Genomic DNA, 21,200 nt, shown 5'->3' on the forward strand with positions numbered 1-21,200 from the left:
GGCAAGCTCAGTTGGCACAAGCAAGGGGAGAGACTCCCTTTTCTATGCTGGTAACTAGTACAAGAGGTATGGATAAGTGCAAATGCACTTTTGAGACCCCCCCCTCCAATGGGGGAGATGCTCGTCACCTCCACCCCTTCTCCACCACTGACCCCACTTACAAGCCACTTACCGCTGTAGGCTGAATATTACCTCCCCCTGCAAGTGTATGTTTGATATGCCCTTTAAAGAAGAAGTCTAGCTATTTAGGCAAATGTACAAAGCAGTGTCTAAGCTATCTCTGGTCCTGTAATAGGAAATGAGGTTTTCTTTTCTATTCCTGCAGGGTCTGTATGGCGACTGCATCCTCCCAGGTTCTAATTCCAGAAATTAATCTCAATGACACATTTGACACGTTTGCATTAGATTTTTCGAGGGAGAAGAAACTGCTGGAATGTCTGGATTATCTCACAGGTACTCTGCTACTAATTGTTTCTATAGCGCTACTAAACGTACACAGCACTGTCTGGATTTTCTTCTTACTGTATTTCATACATAACCTGCACATTGCAATTATGGTGAGGATGGGAAGCAGCACTTAGATGGAAAACCAAGTGTCAGCCCATTCAAAAAGGCACATAGGTAAAGTAGTTCAACAGAATCATCCATTGTTTTTACTTATTTCTACCCCTACTGGTATTCTTCTGAGTTCTCCTTTCTTTTCTCATGTAACAGCATTTGGTGGCCCACTGCATTTATACTTCACTGAAATTAAGAAAAAAATAGATTTCAGACTTTGGTGCCACTGTAAAACTTTTCAGGCTATAAGAGTTAATTTATGCAAGAACTATTTTCTGTTTTGTTTGTGGGAACACTTTTGATGCGCGTTCTGCATTATTCCCTTTTAAGCTGAGCAATTCAGTCCTCCAACTGAATTGCTGCCAGTGGGGGTGCTTCTTTTCACTATCACATTTACAATAGTGAGTCACAGGCAAGCTCTGAAGGACTCCAGGTAACCTGCCTGTCTCTAGTGATTAAAAACACTGTATTGAAGCACCACCCTCTACTGGCAGCAGTGCAATTGGAGGACTCTCACTCAGCTTAGAGGGAGCAGTGGACTTTTGGTGCAGTTTCTTACAGCTTCAACTTAAATTTAAGAGGCTGTTCTATAACTGGGCTCCTCCTTTTTAGGTTCCTCATTGCTGGGTGGTGAGAACTTTTTCTGTATTGGTATCTAGGCTCCCAGATTTCATATGGAATACTAGTGTAAACCAGTATTGGCGTACCTAACATTTAAATTCCTGCAGTTAAAACAACTATAGATCTGGTGTAGGGTTACCAGATTTTACTTACGTAAAATCCGGACCCATTGAACTTTTCAGAAGCCCCACAGAGTTCCTTCTGAGTGTCTAATTTCAAACAGTAAAATGTGCCCAGTGGTTCAGTATTACTATTATTTGCATATACATACCTAGAAATGAGTAAAAGCCACTCAAAGGGCAGAGAGTGAGATACGCATTATTGAAATGTAAACAGCACCACTTTAAAATGACCTGCTTAAGATTTCTGTGCTTTTGCTGTGGGGAAAACGGAAGCAAAGAGCCCAGGTGGCATTTCATTGTCAGTTACAATGGAAGAGTTCATTCAGTAAAGACTATGAATGAAAACTAGCTTCTGGATGCTGTATCCTAGAGACAGTTGCATAGTAAGGGGGAGGGGTGGCCTGCCCCTGGGCGCTGTCTTGATGGGGGCTCCGACATCAGTCCTCCTCTCCGCCCCCCCCCCCCCCCGCTCTTTTCCCGCCCCTCTACTACAGCACATGCCCCTTCCCTTCCCTCAAACCTCTTTAACGTTCACAGCACGAGCAGCAACTCCAACCTGCTGCTCGGCTCTTCCTCTGACATCACTTCCTGGACCCGCACCTAGGAAGTGACATCAGAAGAAGAGCCGACACTGGCGTGAGCAGCAGGTTGAGGTTGCTGCTCGCACTGCAAACATTAAAGAGCTTATGGGGGGGAATGGAAGGGACGGGGAAGAAGCGGACGAGGGGAGGGGGAGGGGAGCCACCACCCCAGGTGCCTCTCACCCTCGCTATGCCACTGCATAGAGAATATAGCACCCTGGGATGAAATGACTGGAATGGCTATTCCCCTGCAACCCCCCCCCCACACACACACACACACACTATCACCACAATTCATTTCAACAAATGGGCATAGCTATTTTACTTCAAGAAGCAGGTAAAGGCTTGGCTCTTCAACCAGGCCTTTAATAGGAAAAGTGCCGTAAATAACTTCCTAGACACACACAGGAGTGACAGCAGCTGCACATACTATAGCGGGACATGCGTATCCACTCCTACCCTAGCTGAGCATTCTCAAGCACTATTCTGACCTCATATGCAACTTCTTTTTTTACCCCTGTAACTCTGGCCCTCTTTTACTAAGGTGCGCTAAGCGTTTTAGCGTGTGTTTAGCGTGCGCTAAACACTAAACATGTCCATAGGATTACATGCACGCGTTAGCATTTAGCGCATGCTAAAAAGCATAGTGCCCCTAAGTAAAAGAGGGGGTCTTATCTATTTATATTCTCCATCTTTGCTTATATCCTATGGGCTCCTTTTACTAAGGCGCGCTAAGCGTTTTAGCGTGCGTGTAGCGTGCGCTAAACACTAAACATGTCCATAGGATTACATGTACGCGTTAGCATTTAGCGCGTGTTTAACGTGTGCTAATATTTAGCGCACGCTAAAAAGCATAGCGCACCTAAGTAAAAGAGGGGGTCTATCTTATCTATTTATATTCTCTATCTTTGCTTATACCCTATGGGCTCCTTTTACTAAGGTGCGCTAAGCATTTTAGCGTGCGTTTAGCGTGCGCTAAACACTAAACATGTCCATAGGATTACATGCACGCGTTAGCATTTAGCGCACGCTAAAAAGCATAGCGCACCTAAGTAAAAGAGGGGGTCTATCTTATCTATTTATATTCTCTATCTTTGCTTATACCCTATGGGCTCCTTTTACTAAGGTGCGCTAAGCATTTTAGCGTGCGTGTAGCGTGCGCTAAACACTAAACATGTCCATAGGATAATATGCATGTGTTAGCATTTAGCGCGTGTTTAGCATGCGCTAATATTTAGCGCATGCTAAAAAGCATAGCGCACCTAAGTAAAAGAGGGGGTCTATCTTATCTATTTATATTTTCCATCTTTGCTTATACCCTATGGGCTCCTTTTACTAAGGTGCACTAAGCGTTTTAGCGTGCGTTTAGCATGCGCTAAACACTAAACGTGTCCATAGGATAATTTTTAGTGCAAGCTGAAGATTAGCACGCACAAACCACGCGCTAAATTAAAAATACTAACGCAAGCTCTATGGAGGCGTTAGCGTCTAGTGCACGCAGCATTGTAGTGCACGCTAAAAACGCTAGCGTACCTTAGTAAAAGGAACCCTATGTTGTCTATTAAAATGTTTTACATTACCAAAAGTATCAGTTAAGGGAACAATTATGTCTGTACCTCCAAGCAATGCTCTCAAAATCTGAAGTACTTTTGTTTTCTCATTCAACTGCTGTGTTATCTTAATGCCCATTGCTTTAATTTAATTTCACAATCTGTTTTATTCATCACCATAATGAACTTTAGTTTGTCTTCTTCAAACCTACTGAACCAACCAATCTCATGAAACATTTCATGTTTCTTTGCTTTCTAGTTAACAAACTACTGAAAATAACAATATTTTACAAGCATATGAATAATACACAACTTTACTCATTTTCAATTCACTCAATAATACTAAATATTCTAGTGTTTCAATTCATTTGTTTGTATTCACGATATATCCAATTGCTCAGTTTCTCAAAATGTCCAGAAACAATGATGGATATCAAATGGTCACAAATTCAGCATGTTTTACCCTGTATTCTGTTGACATTGTAATTTGCATTTGAGCCATCTTCCAGTGATACTAATACAATTTATCCAATCAGCACAAACTTGTAATAAATCCACACAAAGATATCAGTCAGTTCACTAAATTATTTTCTTGTCTTTCTTTCATTCATTCAAAGCACCAGACATAGTACTGTAAGGGAGTTCAGATTTCCACTCAAATTAATAAACTCAAGGTGGTGTGGTTCGTCATTATTCCCAATACAGCGTTTAGGAGTTTTTACCATTCTTTCATATTAAAGTTTTCTCTAGTTTATTTTAGAAAACTAAAATGAAATAGAGAAAACTTTAGTATTAAAGAATGGTAAATTAATTCAAAGAAAAACAATTCCTAAACGCTGTATTGGGAATAATGACGAACCACACCACCCTGAGTTTATTAATTTGGGTGGAAATCTGAACTCCCTTACAGTACTATGTCTGGTGCTTTGAATGAATGAAAGAAAAACAAGAAAATAATTTAGTGCACTGATACCTTTGTGTGGGTTTATTACGACATTGTAATTTAGCATACTGTGCCATACTTTGATTGTAATTTGATTTTTTGTTTTTACTCCTGTAATTCTCTACTGCTTATGTTTGACTTATTCTTGCTGTACACTGCCTTGAAATTTTTACTTCAAAAAGGCAGTACATAAATCCTAATGAATAAATGCCGTTATTTTAGTCTGTCCCCTTCCCCCAAACCGTCTCTACCACCATAGCTAAAGCCCATTTACAAAGCATACACTGAACAGCAGACCCCCTGTGAACGCTGCTGAATGGCAAGCTAAGGCTGTACATTTGGGCTGGTCAGCTGTTAAAAAGCATTTGTGAAACAGCTAAACTATTCAGGACCACCCCCTCTCCCCACCCTACCATTTCCCCCACCCCCAGCTGGAGTTCTACAAAAGCAGGTTGACTGGAATGTGGCATCTGTGAGAGCTAATTTGCTAAGCTGTTGTATAGCCTTAAAACTGCTGGCATGATCTGAACCCCCATGAAGTTAAATGAGATATTTAAGGCTCCATTTACTAAGCTATGGTAAGCACTAGCACATGCTTACTGCAGCTTAAAAGAGCTTACCACAGGAAGTGGTGAGGCGAATGTGCGCACACAAACCATGCAGTAAAAGTTTTTTCTTCATTTTTCTCTGAGGGGGTGTTGGGGGTGGAGAGTGGACATGACAGCATGAATCGGCACAGCCGTATTACTACCCACTAAGAGCTTAGATTCACTAAGCCCACTGATCAAGTCCCGACCACTTAGCGATCCAATTTCCCTCCGACCTGATTCACTAACCTTGTGGCCGATCTGCGCGTGCAAATGAGGGGAAACGGCATGTAAAGTAGGCAGGCAGCGATTCACTAACCAAAAACTGCAACGCCGACTGGGCTGGCCGATCAACAAAGAAGCGACTGCTGGGGACCAGTTTGCTCACGTCGTTTCCAACTACTCAAATTTGCGGCAACTTTAAATTCAATGATGGATTTATGCCTCTGAAATAATGTAGGATAAATCCCAAGGGGCCAATATACAAAGCTGGTTCTACATTCATTGGTGGTTTATCCAGGGATTTTTGTACCTTGGATAGTACTGGACTGAAATTGACCAAATGGCCTGATACTATCGGTATAAAAAAAAAGGGGGGCAAAGGGAGGGTGAGCAAGCACAGGCTAAAGAATTATCTGGAGAGCAGTGATATCCAGCCACTATCAAAATAACTTATAGGTTTAGTATAGACCTGCTAAGTAGCAGGCCTAAATTAAACTAAAAACCCCCAGATTCTATAAATAGTATCTAAAATTAGGCATCCAGTTAGGGAATAGGGTCAGTTCATATCTAACATACCCCCCTTTTATCAAGCTGCATTACGTTTTTTTTATTTCAGACTGCAGCGGTAAAAGCTCCGACACGCATAGGAATTCTGTGAGTGTTGGGAGCTTTTACTGTTTTGGTCTGCGATAAAAAAAACTCTAACATGGCTTGATAAAAGCGGGGGATAATTAGTTAATTGGCACTAACCGCTATTGGCGCCCAGGCGCCTGTACCGCTCTCTATGGGATGCTACTGTGCTGGAACTTGGTTCTTTATGAATGACTAAGTGTCTTATTCACACTCACTCTCTCACTGAACTGGGGGGGACGGGGGGGTTTCTGTTTTCTGTTTACTGTTTTCACGTCTATTTGGCTGGTTGAAGGTGTGTGTGGGTGTATGATGGACTGACTGGGGTGCGACTGGTGATTGGAAGAGGTGGTGTGATTGAGTGTTTACTTTGGGAATTCCGCTGTTAGTAGAAAATGTTGATTTGCACCGCTCAGCTTTTCTGCATTCTGAGCCTTTCGGTTCTGCGGGCCGTGATAGGGCAGACTCTGACCTGCCGAGCCCTATATGGGGTCTGGCTACCCCCCCCTCGCTTGAGGGGGGGCTATCTTGATTATCTTGATTGTTTGGTTTTGCTTGCTGTTCTGCCCGCTTCCGGTTCTGACTGTACTGCACTGTTTTTTTTTTCTGGATGTGCTGTGCTTTTCTGTTTAATAAAAATTATTTCAAACAAAAAAAAAAAAAAATTGACAGTTAATTAGAGATAAGTATCAATAATTGGCATTAACGAGCACTAATTGATGCTAATTAGCAGTTGCACACATAAATGGTTTAGAGGAGTGGCCTAGTGGTGAGTGCTGCTGCCATCACACCCCAAGGTTAGAGGTTCAATCTCAGCACTGCTCAATGTGACCCTGGGCAAGTCACTTAAGCCTCCATTGCCCAAGGTACTGTAATTAGATTGCGAGCCCACCAGGACAAAAAGGGAAGATAAAAGAACCTGACTACCATATAATGTAAACCGCTTAGGATCCCTGTGGGAGCATATAAGCAAGTATATAAATACCTAAAATAAATGACTTATGCTCAGTATTTTTTAAGGTGCATTTGGTGTTAAGGTTCCGCAGTCTGCTCTCTGAAATGAATTCTTGACAGGTTATGCAGTATTTTGTGTTGCTGCATTTGGACAACTGCAGTGCATTATTTTGTGGGCTTCCGTAGAAGTCGTTAAAAGCATTGCAGATAGCCCAAAATTCTGTGGCATGAGTTAGTGGGAATCTATCACAAACAGCTCACATCTCCCCACGGTTAGCTGAGTTACATTTGTTTCCAATATCATGGAAGATCCAGTTTAAATCTTTGGTGTTGGTATACAGGGTAGTACAGATGAAAACAGAACACAAATCCTGCACCAAAAAAAACACACTGGTAGCGCCACACGAAGGTGACACAAACCACTGAACTGTAATCCAATCAATTTATTAGTTCATACAAAAGACTCAATACAATTCGTGTTTCAGCCAAAGGTCTGCATTAGGAATCTGGAGCATGAAATTGATGTACAAATATAAATGTATAGTGTAAATATAATGTATAGTGTGCAAATATAAATGTATCCAAGTGCAAGAAATCTCATGGCCTAAACTAAGGGTTAAAGTGGTGCATAAAAGTTATTCAGTTTCATGCTCCAGAATCCTGATGCAGACCTTTGGCTGAAACACGAATTGTGTTGAGTTCTGTTGTATCTATAATAATAAAATGCTAAGCGCGCATGTGCACTTTCACCGCGTGCTTCCCTGATCCCTGTTCAAGCTGTAGCGGTAGGAGTGCACATGCGCGGCAGACAAGCCTCCCTGCTCACCACCTCTCCACTTCGCGGCTGCAGAAACGGCCCCATACTCGCGGCTTCAGGCTCATCCAGCTCCAGCACAAGAGAGAGTATGCAGTACAGACTAATCAGTTTCTCCTTCCTTCCCGCGATCCGACCGGCTCCCTTAGGCCCTTCCCGCCCCCTTCCCTTCCCACGGTTCCAACTCCAAACCTGCTGACTCCAGCAGCCTGCAGCACTGTACGCACGCTGCTTCGGGGCCTTCTACTGCCCTGATTTACTCTGGCATGTCCCTGATGACATCATCAGAGACGCTGCAGAGCAAATCAGGGCAGTAGAAGGCCCCGAAGCAGTGTGTGTAGAGTGCTGCAGACGCTGCTGGAGTCACAGGTTTGTTGGGACCGCGGGAAGGGAAAGGGGGGGTAGGGAAAATGCTGCTGCTGCACAGGGAAGTAATGTGGGGGGAGGGAAATGGAGGGGAAATAATTCAAACAACTTACTCTGTGAAACTTCCGTTATTACACAAAAAAAGGTAGGTGACAAAAGGAGAGAGAGACACAGAAAAAAAAAAAATCCACATACAGCAGCCAAAGAGACAAACACCAAAACAAACAGACAGAGAGACCAAAAGTAAGAAATGCAGACAGCAGCCAAAGAGATAGACAGAAGATGACAGTCAAAAAACCACACAGAAGAACAGGGGTTTAAAGAGACAGATTTAAAGAAAAAAAAACAAAAATTTGGACAAGGAGAGCGAGACAAACAGAAAAAAAAGACAGGGGCTACAGAGACAGATTAAAAGAGACACACACCAAAACAAAGACAGACAGACATACAGCGGTCAAGGAGAGAGAGACAGAAAGAAAGACAGACACACAATCTATTTTAGCACCCGTTAATATAATGGGCTTAAAGACTAGTGAACTAATAAATTGATCAGATTACACCAGACCTGCATCAGAAGTCTGAATACATAAAGACAAAATAATATTAAAAAATGCATCAAAATTCAATATAAAATACATTTACTCTAACATTAAATCATAAAAACCAAAGCAATAATACAAAATAGGTTATGTGTTAAAACAGAGTAGATTGTGTAATAAAAACAATCTAATTCCCCTTTTACTAAGCCTCACTAGCGGCTGCCACTGCGGTAACTGCCCCAAAGCCTATAGAGATTTAAAAGGCTTTGGGGATTTTGCCGCACAGCAGCCACTAACACGACTTTGTAAAAGAGGAGGGGGGGGTAACTGAATTTGTCTAAATTATCAAAAATAGATAATCGATATCCCAATAAATTGGGATATCCCAATAAATAAGTAAATTAGCCCAGTTAAATACAATAAACATGTTAATATACATTTGAAAACTGCGAAAAGATAACTGAAAGACATATAAACATAAATATATCAAAATATAGATAAAAACATAGCAAATTAATTCAAGTCAATCACTGTAATATGTATAATACTCAGGAAGGTAAACGGATAAAACATAGATAGAGGAGCAACATTAACATCATTCAGTACCTGAAAAGCATCAATACCTGTTAGAAACTGACAGAAAAATGAGATGTTTGGTACTAAGATATAAATGCAGCATGTTTGAATCTTAAAGATGTATAGAAAACGTTTGTGGTGCAAAATAGTGAATTTAAATTCTAAAGTGCACTGTGATGCTACCAGTACAGAGCAGTATACCATGATCTGCCCACTGTTGTGTCTGATATTTTGGTTGCTTATATTCCTTTGAGAAGTCTGCATTTGCGGGCATTTCAGGTTGTAGGGCCATAGTTGTAGAATGCCTCGTCAGACTCGATTCGTTAAGTATCTTCACTCGTGCAGTTTTATAAACATTGAAGGCAAATTTGTTTCAAAGGGCTTTTGAGCTTTGAGCAGTGGGAAAGGAGTTACATGGAAGAGTGCATAGTACTGTGTGTTTGTTTTTCTTAATTATTATGTGTGTTACATTGTATATTTGTATAGATTTTGGCCTACATTTCTGGCGTTTAACCTATGATGTGAATCGCGTCTCCATAGGCGCTTTAGGCCACCAAACGCCACTTCTGGCATTAGCCATGCCGACAGTGGTGTTAGGTGGCTTAAAGCGCCTATGGAGGCACGATTCTGGCACCAATTTTTAGTGCCTTGAAATTCAGTTAAAAATGACGTTTCAACAGTGTTTTTTTATTAAATTTGGACACCAACCAGCGCCTAATATATCAGCACCAGTTAGAGAATTCAGGCCATTGTTATTAATTCTCCATAGAAATCAAGAATGTCATATTTTTCACATATTAGATTAACTATATGTACATATTTTATTTGTAAGATATTTTATTGTATTTCTCAAATGAATAGCTGATGCTTTATTTCCTCTCACAGCCCCCAGTCCTCCAGTTATTAGAGAAGAACTCTGTACAGCTTCTTATGACACCATCACCGTCCACTGGACATCAGATGATGAATTTAGTGTGGTCTCCTATGAGCTTCAGTACACTATCTTCACTGGGCAAGCCAATGTAGTGAGTAAGTAAAACAGGCTGTGGCCTCACCTAAACTCTCTAGAAATAAAAAGCCATAATCTCTTGCTGTAAAGATAAACAGTCATGCAACCATGATAAAAGAATGATTAGAGGCCTGAGGGCCTCATAGCATTCCTGCTTTTTTTCATAGTGGAGAAATTAGAACAAAATGATTATATCTGTATTTACTGTTTTCCTGGTATAACTATTTTACACAACTTATAACCCACTATAAATCATGTAGTAATTAGTCAATTAAAAATGTTGCATTAGTTGTGTTAAACAAAAATCAGAACACAAATCCACCACAAGTCCAGAAGCAAGCAACAACACAGCAAGGGAGATTAAGAGCCAAAACAGTCAACAATAACGTTCAGCTTGGTTAATTTATTGCATAATCAGGAGACTCAACACGAACTGGATTTTAAAAGTATTTCCCTGCAGTTTCATTGAGTGCCCCCTAGTCTTTGTAATTTTTGATGGAGTGAAAAACCGATACACTTGTACCCGTTCTACTTCACACAGGATTTTGTAGACTTCAGTCATATCTCCCCTCAGCCGTCTCTTTTCCAAGCTGAAGAGCCCTAACCTTTTTAGTCTTTCCTCATACGAGAGGAGTTCCATCCCCTTTACCATCTTGGTCGCTCTTCTTTGAACCTTTTCTAGTGCCGCTATTTCTTTCTAGAGATAAGGAGACCAGAATTGAATGCAATACCCCAGTATATCAAATCCCATCCCTTTTCTTTTTCTTTAAAATATTTTTTTAGAGGGAGCATGTAATGGGTAGAGAATAGGCAAGGAAGTGTTAACCAGATAATGCATTTGTATTAAAGCTCCACATTCATTTTTTGCAAGTATCATCTACTAATGGAAAAAAATAGCATGGGCTCTGCAAAATAAAATTAAAAAATTTAAATGCCCTAAATATGCTGCATTGAATTTGAGCTTAGCAGACAGGATTGTCCCGTGTTAAGACATCTAGGCCCAAATCCTACTGCCATTTACTTAAAGGGCCCCTATCGTAATTATCCTGGAGTGCTAATTCTATATAAGAATTACATCTGTTTGCAGTAAATGTAACAAGAAGAGAGACATCAAAACACCTGGGAAAGTATTTGCTCAATCCCAAATTTCACACCTGCGTACACTTAAAGAAACGTGTAAATCAACGTATATGAAAATTCCCCCCAAAATGGAGTTCATAAATCTGCAATAAAAATCAATCCCATAGGGGCTTAACAGCATTAAAATATAATTTTACAGCTTTTATAGTTTGATTTTATCCAGATGTTTTAGGGTTGTATAGAATAATGTCAGTTCTTTACAGTCTTAATAAAAATGATTTGGACAAAGCTTTGCTCAGATCCAGGCATAACCATGTGGTTTTCCTTTCTGGCTACTGATTATAGACATAACAAAATTAGCTTTGCAGTGCCTGATATTTTGCCCCACAATTGTGAGGGAAGAATGGGTGGCAACAGGTTTTCAACCTCAAGAGCACTTTCAGAAGTACATATTTACTTTCCTTTATAGTAAATGTCCAAATATATCACATATACAATGTGGGATATATAGTGATATTTTCTTTGTTCAGAAAAAAGGGAAATTAAGTAAAATGATTAACAAATAAAATTCAAACGTCTCCTAGATCACAAAGTAGAGAGAACAGGACAGATGTAATTGAAAGAAACAAGAAAACTACCCACATATATAAAGAAAAAGGAAAGACTAGAGAGGTTAGGGCTCTTCAGCTTGGAAAAGAGACAGCCAAGGGGAGATAGGAATGAATTCTACAAAATCCTGAGTGGTGTAGATTGATTTTTTTTTTTTTTTTTTACTGCATCAAGATTTACAAAGACTAGGGGACACTCGATGAAGCTACAGAGTAATACTTTTAAACTCAATAGGAATATTGCTCTGTTTTGCCTGTAGGGTTTCTTTAGTCCCTGCGAAGAAACCAGGTGGTAGACTCTTTTATCCTGAGTTTTGGTTTATGGTTATATGTTTTTAGAGTGTTGTATTGTTTATCTTGACTTTCAAAATAAAAATATTTACCAAAAAAAACCACAACCCCAAAACCCAATAGGAGGAAATATTTTTTTCACTCAGAGACTAGTTAAGCTCTGGAATGCGTCGCTAGAGGATGTGGTAAGAGCAGTTAATGTAGCTGGAGGAAAAGTTCATAGTCTGCTGTTGAGACAGACATGGGATGGTAGCATGGAATGCTGCTACTATTTGGGATTTTGCCAGATACTTGTGACTTGGATTGACCTCCGTGAAGACGGGATACTGGGCTCGATGGACCATTGGTCTGACCCAGTAAAGCTATTCTTATGTTCTTATGAATATTTGAATGGCAGGACACAGAAACATAATAGTAACAGCAGATAAAGATCTGAAAAGTCATCCAGTCTGTCCAACAATTACATTCATTTTCAGTTCATGATTAAACAAACAGTGAATGTGATATAAAATGCGCATAATTGATCCTGGTCTTTGCCATTTTTAGGACACAGACCATAGAAGTCCACCCAGCACTGTTCTTACTTCCTAACTACTGGTTTCCATTGCAACCTACTCCAGCCCAAGCTGATCTGTCTTGCCTTATAGAGGCCACAGATTGTAGAAATCTGCCTGGCACTGGCCTTGGAGTTGCCATCTAAGTACTACTCCTGCCCATCATAACAAATCAACGTCCATGAGGTCATTTACATTTTGTTATAATACCATCCTTTCTCTATTTAGGGAGCCTCTCTGTTTATCCCACATCATTTTGAATTCTATCACTGTTTCTGTCTCTACCATTTCCACTGGGAGGACATTCCAGGCTTCAACCTCCCTCTCCGTGAAAAAATATTTCCTGATGTTACTCCTAAGTCTACCATCCTGCAAACCTGAAATCATGTCTTCTGGTTTTACCACTTCCACATCTCTGGAAAAGATTTGATGTATTTTAATACCTTTCAAGTATTTAAACATCTGTGTCTTCTTTCCTATAGGGTATACATATTCAGTCTTCATGTCTCTTGTAGTACACCTTTTGGCACAAACCCACACCATTTGTGTTGCCTCTGAATCCTTTAAAGTCTTTTTACAGCTTTAGTAAGATACGGCGTCCAAAACTGAACTCAATATAGCAAGTGGGGCCTCACCAATGACTTGTACAGGGGCATTAACGCCTCCTTTCTTCTGCCGGTTGTACCTCTCTCTGTGCAACCCAGCATCCTTCTGGCTACAGTCACCAACTTTTCCCTTTGTTTTGTCACCTTGAGATCCTCAGACACTATCTCCTCAAGGTTCGTCTTCCTTTTGCATATCAGCCTTTCATCTCTTAGCATATAACAGCTCCCTTGGATTTGTAACCCAGAGTGCATCACTCTGCACTTCTTCACATTAAATTTTAACTGCCAAACATTAGCTCAGTCTAATTTTTTCAGATCACTTTTCATGCTGTCCACTATGGTGCAAATCTTAGTATCATCTGCAGAAAGGCAAACTTTACCATCTAACCCTTTAGCAATGTCACTCACAAAAGTATTGAACAGAATCGGCCCCGATACCAATCCTTGAGGCATTACACAACTCACCTTTCTTTCTTTGAATTGCATTTACCACCCATCCTCTGACATCTGTCAGTCAATCAGTTTCTAATCCAGTTTACATGGTTAAGGAGCCATGAGCTGAAACATGAGGATTAGAGATTGATATTTCAGTTTAATGGATTATGGGTGAGATAGTTCACAACAAATGTAGAAAAAAAAACTGATGAAACAGACATATGTAGATTCTGTAAGGAAGAGATGGAAACAGTTACACTTCTCCCTCCGTATTCGATGTGATAGGGGATTAACAGACCCGCGAATACAGAAAAACCGTAAATAACTTTTTCATATGTTATTCGTGGTTTTTGTTAAAAATCATCGTGAATATGGTGAAACCGCGAATAACATGGTGGGAGACCTGGCCTGTTCCCAAAGGAGAGGCAAAACACGGTGAAAAAAGTGCTGGGAATTGCCGATTTTCTCTGTAAACGCTTGGAATCAGCGATTTCTCTATGCAAGCTGACGTCATTTGGGGGGGGAGGAGCCAGCAAGCTAAAAACCACAAATAATCGAAACCGCGATTGCAGAAACCGCGAATACGGATGGAGAAGTGTACTTCTTAAAGCTGGCTACAAGGTTCTGATGGAAGAAAGTTTCTATACAGAAAGGCAAAATAAGGTGGTTCATCTCATCTATTGGAAACTATACTTTATTTATTTAAAACATTTATATTCCGCTTTAAACCAAAGCTCACAATAAACATACACAGTAAAAATGCATAACAATAGCAATTATGAAAACCAAAAATAATAAAATTGTGGAAGGCGAATGAAAAGAACATTCTCATTAAAAGCTTTACAAGACGTAGAAGTATCAAAAATATATCAGCCGAAATAAATCTAATCTCTTCATACCAAGATAGAAGCTTGGGCAAAAAAAAATAGGTCTTCAATCATTTTCTAAATTGTAATAAGTTCCTACAGAATCTCAAAATGCCAGAAAGGGCATTCCATAGATCAGTCCCAGCAGTAGAAAAGCATGCATTTCTAGTAATTACATATTTTACTAGAAACACACAATTTTGCTGCATCAGGAAAGCATCGGGATCAAGTCCTTAAGAGAATTATGGAAAATAGAGGTTATGATCACCTTTGGCATTACCATTCCAACAGATACAAACTATACAAAGCTTAGGAGTAATATTCGTTATTGGTATGCACAAAACTAACCATTTAGAGACATTGCCGTCGAAACAGCTCATTTTTAAACTAATGAAAATTATCCAGAAATTCAATAGGAAATAAACAAAGGAGGTATTTCCACTGAGAGCAAAACCCAAAACTTTGTTTGTAAAAATCTACCTGAATAAGATGCAACAATTGACCACAAAATAATAAAATTATGTTTAATGTTTTTTTTTTTCTTTTTGAATTGTTAACAGTTCAAAAAGAAAATAAACCTTAAAACCCCCCCACTAAGTGCTCCTTTTACGAAGGTGTGTTAGCATTTTTTACACATGCACCGGATTAGCACGCGGAAGCTGAAAATCTACCGCCTGCTCAAAAGGAGGTGGTAGTGGCTAGCGCACGTGGCAATTTAGCGTGTGCTATTCTGCGCGTTAAGGCCCTAACGCGCCTTTGTAAAAGAGCCCTAACTATAATTTATATTTTGTGACCAATTGTTGCATCGTATTCAGGTAGTTTTTACAAGAAAGGTTTTGGTTTTTGCTTAACTAATGAAAATCCTTAAGGTAGAGGATATATTTTCAGAAACTAAAGAAATTTTGTCACAACTGGGACATATCAAGACTGTCCAACATCAATTGTCCAACTCATGGAGCCTCCTCTAAAGTCAGCGTAGCTTACCTCTGTGGCAGATAGAAAATGTTTTGCAATAGATGGGACATCTCGGCAAAATGCTTCAAAATTTCTAACAAAATATTTTCTGAACATTTTATGAATGGAAATCACAGGATTCTGAGGAAAACTTACCATTCAAAAATTGTATCTTCTTTGAGAATTTTCTAAACATTTAGGGCTCCTTTTACAAAGCTGCGGTAGAGGTTTCTACCATGGGCCAGCAAGGTAAATGCTCTGAAGCTCATAGGAATAATATGAGCATCAGAGCACTTACCTCATTGGCCCATGGTAGAAACCTCTACCCTAGATTTTTAAAAGCCAGCGTTAGTTTGAAGGATTAAGATCACATTTTCCTTAACAAACCCTTGATAAACCTTTGGAGACAAAAGAAACCTATTGCTCCTGTTTCTCTAACTTACAAGTTTGGTTGAACAACATGTTATGAATCAGAGACTTACGGCCCCTTTTACAAAGCCACGCTAGCGGCTGCGAAGCCCATAGTGATTTAAAGGACTTCGGGGCTGTTGCCATGTAGCAGCCGCTAGCGCGGCTTTGTAAAAGAGGCCATTAGTATGGATCCCCTCAAATGATACAAAAAATCTTATCATCCTTTCTTGCTTGGTAACATATGGGTCAATATTTAAACACCTCAGTAGGTGTTTCTTTTAAACACAAGTCACAGTGCAATAGGCCCATAGCAATAAAATGGGACCTGTGGCAGATAACAAGTGCTGGTACATAATCTCAGGCCAAGTGCTGGTGATATAATCTTAGGCCAGGGTTTCTTGGCCTAATATACAGGTGCCTAAGGTAGATGCCTACCAGTGAATAACTCAATCCATACCAAACCTTGCCCCTAAACCACACCTACTTTCTGTGTAGGCAATGGGAGACTTCTCAGTGTAAACACCAACCACAAGGTGGTAGTCGCCTACCGAATTAGGAGCCTACTGGCTAATTCAATTTTTTAAATTATCTTTTAATAAGTTTTTAATAGCACTTTCAATTAACAGCACCAATTTAGCTAATTATAAAAATTAAGTTAGGCACCTAACTTAATGTGCAATTTATAGACTCAGGGTCTTTCTGATTAAAATATTATAGCAGGATATGCTCATGATACATATACATTTTTGTGCAATTTTTTTGTCATTAAGTGTTTTATCATTAAGATGTTGTATTGACTTTGGAAGTGCCATACTAGACATAAATGTGGAGGGCCATTTTTAATGGGACGTCTAAATCCAAATTTGAATGTTTCCTGCAAGACTTCAAAGTCAGAGGCAGAGAATTAGCCATTTTCGAAACCGGCAACACCACAAGATATCCAAATTTGTTTTGAAAATGACCTACTTAGACATCTTGGCCACCAGGATGTTCAACCCTTAGGACGTTGAACTGTATTCACCATTTTCGACAATAAAACCTTCCAGGTTCAAAATGTCCAAATCCAGCCCATTTGGACAGGGGAAAGGCCAGCATTGTAACATTGTAGCCACATAGACATTCCAACAGAGCAGTGGGACACCTTAGAGGGCACTGCTGTGAACTTCACATAAAGTGTGTCAGAAGTACATCTCATCATAACCCCCTTCTAATGTATGGAATGCCCTCCAAAACTCTCCCAAAACCAACTATACCCACATGTCTATCACCCCAATAGCCCTTATGGTTGCAGGTGGCACCTGTATGGCAGTATAGTAGCTTTTTGGTGGGTTTTATTGGCCTCACACTTTCTACCATAAATGTAGTTGTTAGAGTGGCTTATGGGCCTGGGTCGTCCTCTTTATGGCTCACTAGCTCACTCACCAGGCTACTTAAGACACTTGTGTGATGCTCTACTAGAATTTCCCATATCAGGTGCTGCTGACAGGTATGCACTGTTTCATTCAGATTTGGGGGGATGTGAGTGGGTCATAACTTTATCTTTCCAGTGGTCTTCTAGTCAGTTTGGGTATCATTTTGGCATTTAGATGCTTTTAAAAAAAATCTAGCTCACGGAACCGCAAAAACTTGCACCAGCCAATCAGCTAGTGGCTCTGCACAGGCAGTCGTGAAGGAAGGTCACTCCTGCCGCAGTTCATCACTGGACCACCAATGATTCTAAAAGTACACAGATGAAGGTGGGAGGGAGGTAAAAATTCTTATAATTGGCTGGAACAGGAGGCGGGAAGAATCTCTGCTGTCCTGGCCCACCATTGGACCACCAGGGATTTTAAAGGTACACCGGGGAGAGGGAGGGAGGTAAAAGTTTAACCTTTTCCTATCGTAATAAATTTTATGTTACGCTGGTTCCAATCATAATTATTTTAGCAAAGTTTTGTATTATTCACCGTTATCATTTATGGCTATTGTAAACATAATGTAAATAAGTCATAAGTCTGTAAATTCAGATATTTTGTGTTCCTGGCTCTTTATTAGTCCATACAGACAGACTGTTTATCCATGATGGCAACGACATTTTTGGAATGTCCCATCATCCGGGACACACGATAGGAAAAGGTTAAAATTAGAGTCGGCTGGGACAAGAGACGGATGGGATCCCTCCTGTCCCAGCAATAAAATGGGACCTGTACCGATTTTCCCATGCTGCCAGAAATGAAAAGCCAGTCTCTTTGAGACCCGAGAGACAAGGCTAGTTCTTTGTCCAAGGGAGAACCAGAGGGAGTCCCCTTGACTGCGGGAAACTTGTTTTTATATTCATATAAGTGATTTTGAATGGAATATGAATATAAAAACAAGTACCAATTAATGTATGCAAATCTGACATGAAGAAGCTTAGCAGTGGAAGCTCAAGACATAAGACTTTGGTCAAGAGTATCACTTCTGAAACCTGAAAAGGGGAAAATAAGATATTTTGGTATTGAAAATAGTTGATTGATAATGACCTTTAGATATTATTGCTAGCTCTTAAGGATTAATGGATGTTATTGAGCTAACTGGAAAAGATAATGACCACATTTAAGGGATTTATTGGCTTTCTCAGCATGGCATGCTGTTATTGTAATACGTGATACCTACTGGATAGATCTAAGTTGTATAAATTCTAGCATTTAAGCACCTAACTTTGGCAACTTTAGAGAATTATCTACATTATGTAAAGTAGATTAGTTTACTGTGGGGTGGGGGAGTTCTGTATCGTTTCAGCTCTAACTATGTAAATAAAAATGGGGAAAAAAATACAGTGAATTAGTGAGCATTTTCTTAATCCTTATAATGTGCTTGTTTTGACCCAACATCTTCCCTTGGGATTGCAGGCTTATGCAACTCTGCCGACAGCTGGATGATTGTTCCAAATATCAAACAGAACCACTACACAGTGCATGGGCTCCAGAGTGGCACCAAATACATTTTCATCGTCAAAGCAATTAACCAGGCTGGCAGTAGGAGCAGCGAACCTGGCAAATTGAAAACCAATAGTAAGTGACACAATGACCAGCACTGCCTTCTAGGGTTTTGTTCTGAGCTGCTTTTGAAAATGCATTGATGAAGATAGAAAAGAACCTTACTGTAGAAACACTAAGTGCTCTTTGCAATTTCAAAACATCTGGTAGGAAATTGTTTCTTGTGGGCTAGCTGGTGACTTAAGGGCCATTGCTGCGCACCACCATAGAGAAGGCCTGGATTCTGCTTCATGAGCAGCTGAGACAGGATACCAGGGCTTTGGAGTCGGCGTTGGAGTTAGAAGCAATTTTAGGTGGAGTCAGTAAAAACATACCAGCTTCAAAATAAAAATTTATAGCATTATGATATATTGTAAATTTATCAATTTATATTTACATATACATATACATTGTGTCCCTAGATATAAAGTTATATTTACCTGTACATTAGATCCAGGACAAAGATCCAAGTTTATTTTATACTTGATATACTAAATTTAAAAGAAAAAATGTATAAAGAAGATAGACAGACAAGACGAGTTACATTGATACGTTGGGAATCAGAGGGCAGGATGGTGAAAAATACATTAAGGTAAAAGAAAAATTTAAAGGGAGATAGAAGGGGATGGAAAGAACATTAGGGGGGAAAGTTGCGTCTGAAAAATGGTTCTTATTAATTACTAAGGTTGATCATGTTAGCTGTGTAAAGCGTCCTTTCTTAGGTCTGAAAAGCACCCCTAAATAGAAAAGTTTTTAGTTTTGACTTAAATTTGTCAAGCTTGGGAATTTGACACCACCACCATCCTTATCACACTTAAGCTTTTTAAAACTTATTTTAGGTGGTTTATACATTTTTTTCAATTACCTATCAGAGGCCAAATTCTCCTTCTTCAGATCAGTACAGTACTGTTAAGGTATCCTGTCCTGATCTGAGGAAGGGGGTTTAGTCCAATAAAAAGATTGTCTGATTTCCATTTCCTGTTTATAAACTTTTATTAGAACATAACATAAGAGTCACCGCAGCTACAACATTACTTTATTCGAAGCAACAAAAAAATCTTTTTTCTACCTTTTGTTGTTTCTGCTTTAATTATCTTCTTTCCACTCTCTTCTTTTCATACAGCATCTGTCCTCTCTCTGCCTCTTCCATCCACTGTCTGCCTTATCTCTCTCTCTCTTCCATATGATATCTTCCCCCTTTCTATGCCCCTTCCATAAACTGTCAAACCTGTGCCCCTGCTCTCCTTTGTACATGATTCATTTTAGCTTCACCCCCTCTCCATTTTTCTTTCTCTGTATCCACCCCTCCCCATGCTCTGTCATCATTCTCTTCTCATTTCCTTCCTTCCTTCCCTCTCATTCCACCTCATGGTCTAGCATCTCTATCTCCTTTCCTTCCCTCCTCCATGCCCTGGCATCTCTCTCCTCTCCTTCCCTTCTATCTTTCCCATCCCTCCATGATGTGGCATCTCCTCTCCTTCCTTTCCCTTGGTCTGTCATCTCTATCTCCTTCACTTTCCTCACCCATGTCCTGACATCTCCCCCTCCCCGGTTTGGTATCTCCTTTCTTTCTGTATTTCCTTCCTCCTTTCCCCATTGTCTGGCATCTCTCTTCCCTGGTCTTCCTTCTCCTTCCTTCCCTCCTTCAATCCCTCCCTCCCTCTCTCCCCAATTGGGTGCAACATTTCTCTTGCCCTCTCCTTCCCTCTCTCTCTCTCTTTGTCACACACATACACACACACATACAAACACACACACACATGCACACACACACATACACACACATACACTTACTTTTGTTGGCTTCGGCGATACCAGCTCTACAGGGAGAGGGGGGTCCGTTGGAAGCCAGACCTGCATGGAGGGAGAGAAGGCAGTCTCGGGGGTGGGGGGGTAGGTGAACCAATAGTATGGGGGGGAGGAAGGTACATGGATGCTGGTCCTGTAGAGGAAGGGGAGGGAAGGGGAGATGGATTGGTGGATGTTGGACCCATAAGGTGGGGGGTGGCTGGAGATAAAGTGACCCTGACTAGAAAAGAGGGTGGGAAGGGATTTAGAGATACCGGACCTACAAGTGGTAGTAGGGAGAGGAAGAGTGAGTGACTCAGTCCAGTGTGTATGAGTGTGGGGGTTTTTTTTTAAGTTATTTGAAGTTAAAAAAATTATGTTAGTGAAGTTCACTAAGCTGAAAAGTTTATTGACTGTCATTTAACTAAATTACACACTGCATCCACAAAGCTGTATTTTGTCTTTATTTGTCTTTGCTTTTATTTACCTATTTCAATATTAATATCAAGTCAATACAGGGTTTATGGTATGATATGGGGT

The 21,200-nt window shown here is 40.2% G+C and overlaps 1 protein-coding gene across 4 annotated transcripts in view; it reads left to right on the forward strand.

Moving 5' to 3' along the window:
- MID1 (midline 1) overlaps nt 1-21,200 on the forward strand; it is a 505,597-nt gene that overhangs the window by 451,004 nt on the left and 33,393 nt on the right. For all 4 annotated transcript variants that reach the window (XM_033949016.1, XM_033949015.1, XM_033949019.1 and 1 more), the window contains 3 exons: nt 326-453; nt 9,949-10,092; nt 18,747-18,908. In XM_033949016.1, the coding sequence (XP_033804907.1) occupies nt 326-453; nt 9,949-10,092; nt 18,747-18,908 (434 nt within the window). The remainder of the gene's footprint in view (nt 1-325; nt 454-9,948; nt 10,093-18,746; nt 18,909-21,200) is intronic.

The sequence above is a fragment of the Geotrypetes seraphini genome, chromosome 6, assembly GCF_902459505.1.
Source record: "Geotrypetes seraphini chromosome 6, aGeoSer1.1, whole genome shotgun sequence".
NCBI classification, from domain to species: domain Eukaryota; kingdom Metazoa; phylum Chordata; class Amphibia; order Gymnophiona; family Dermophiidae; genus Geotrypetes; species Geotrypetes seraphini.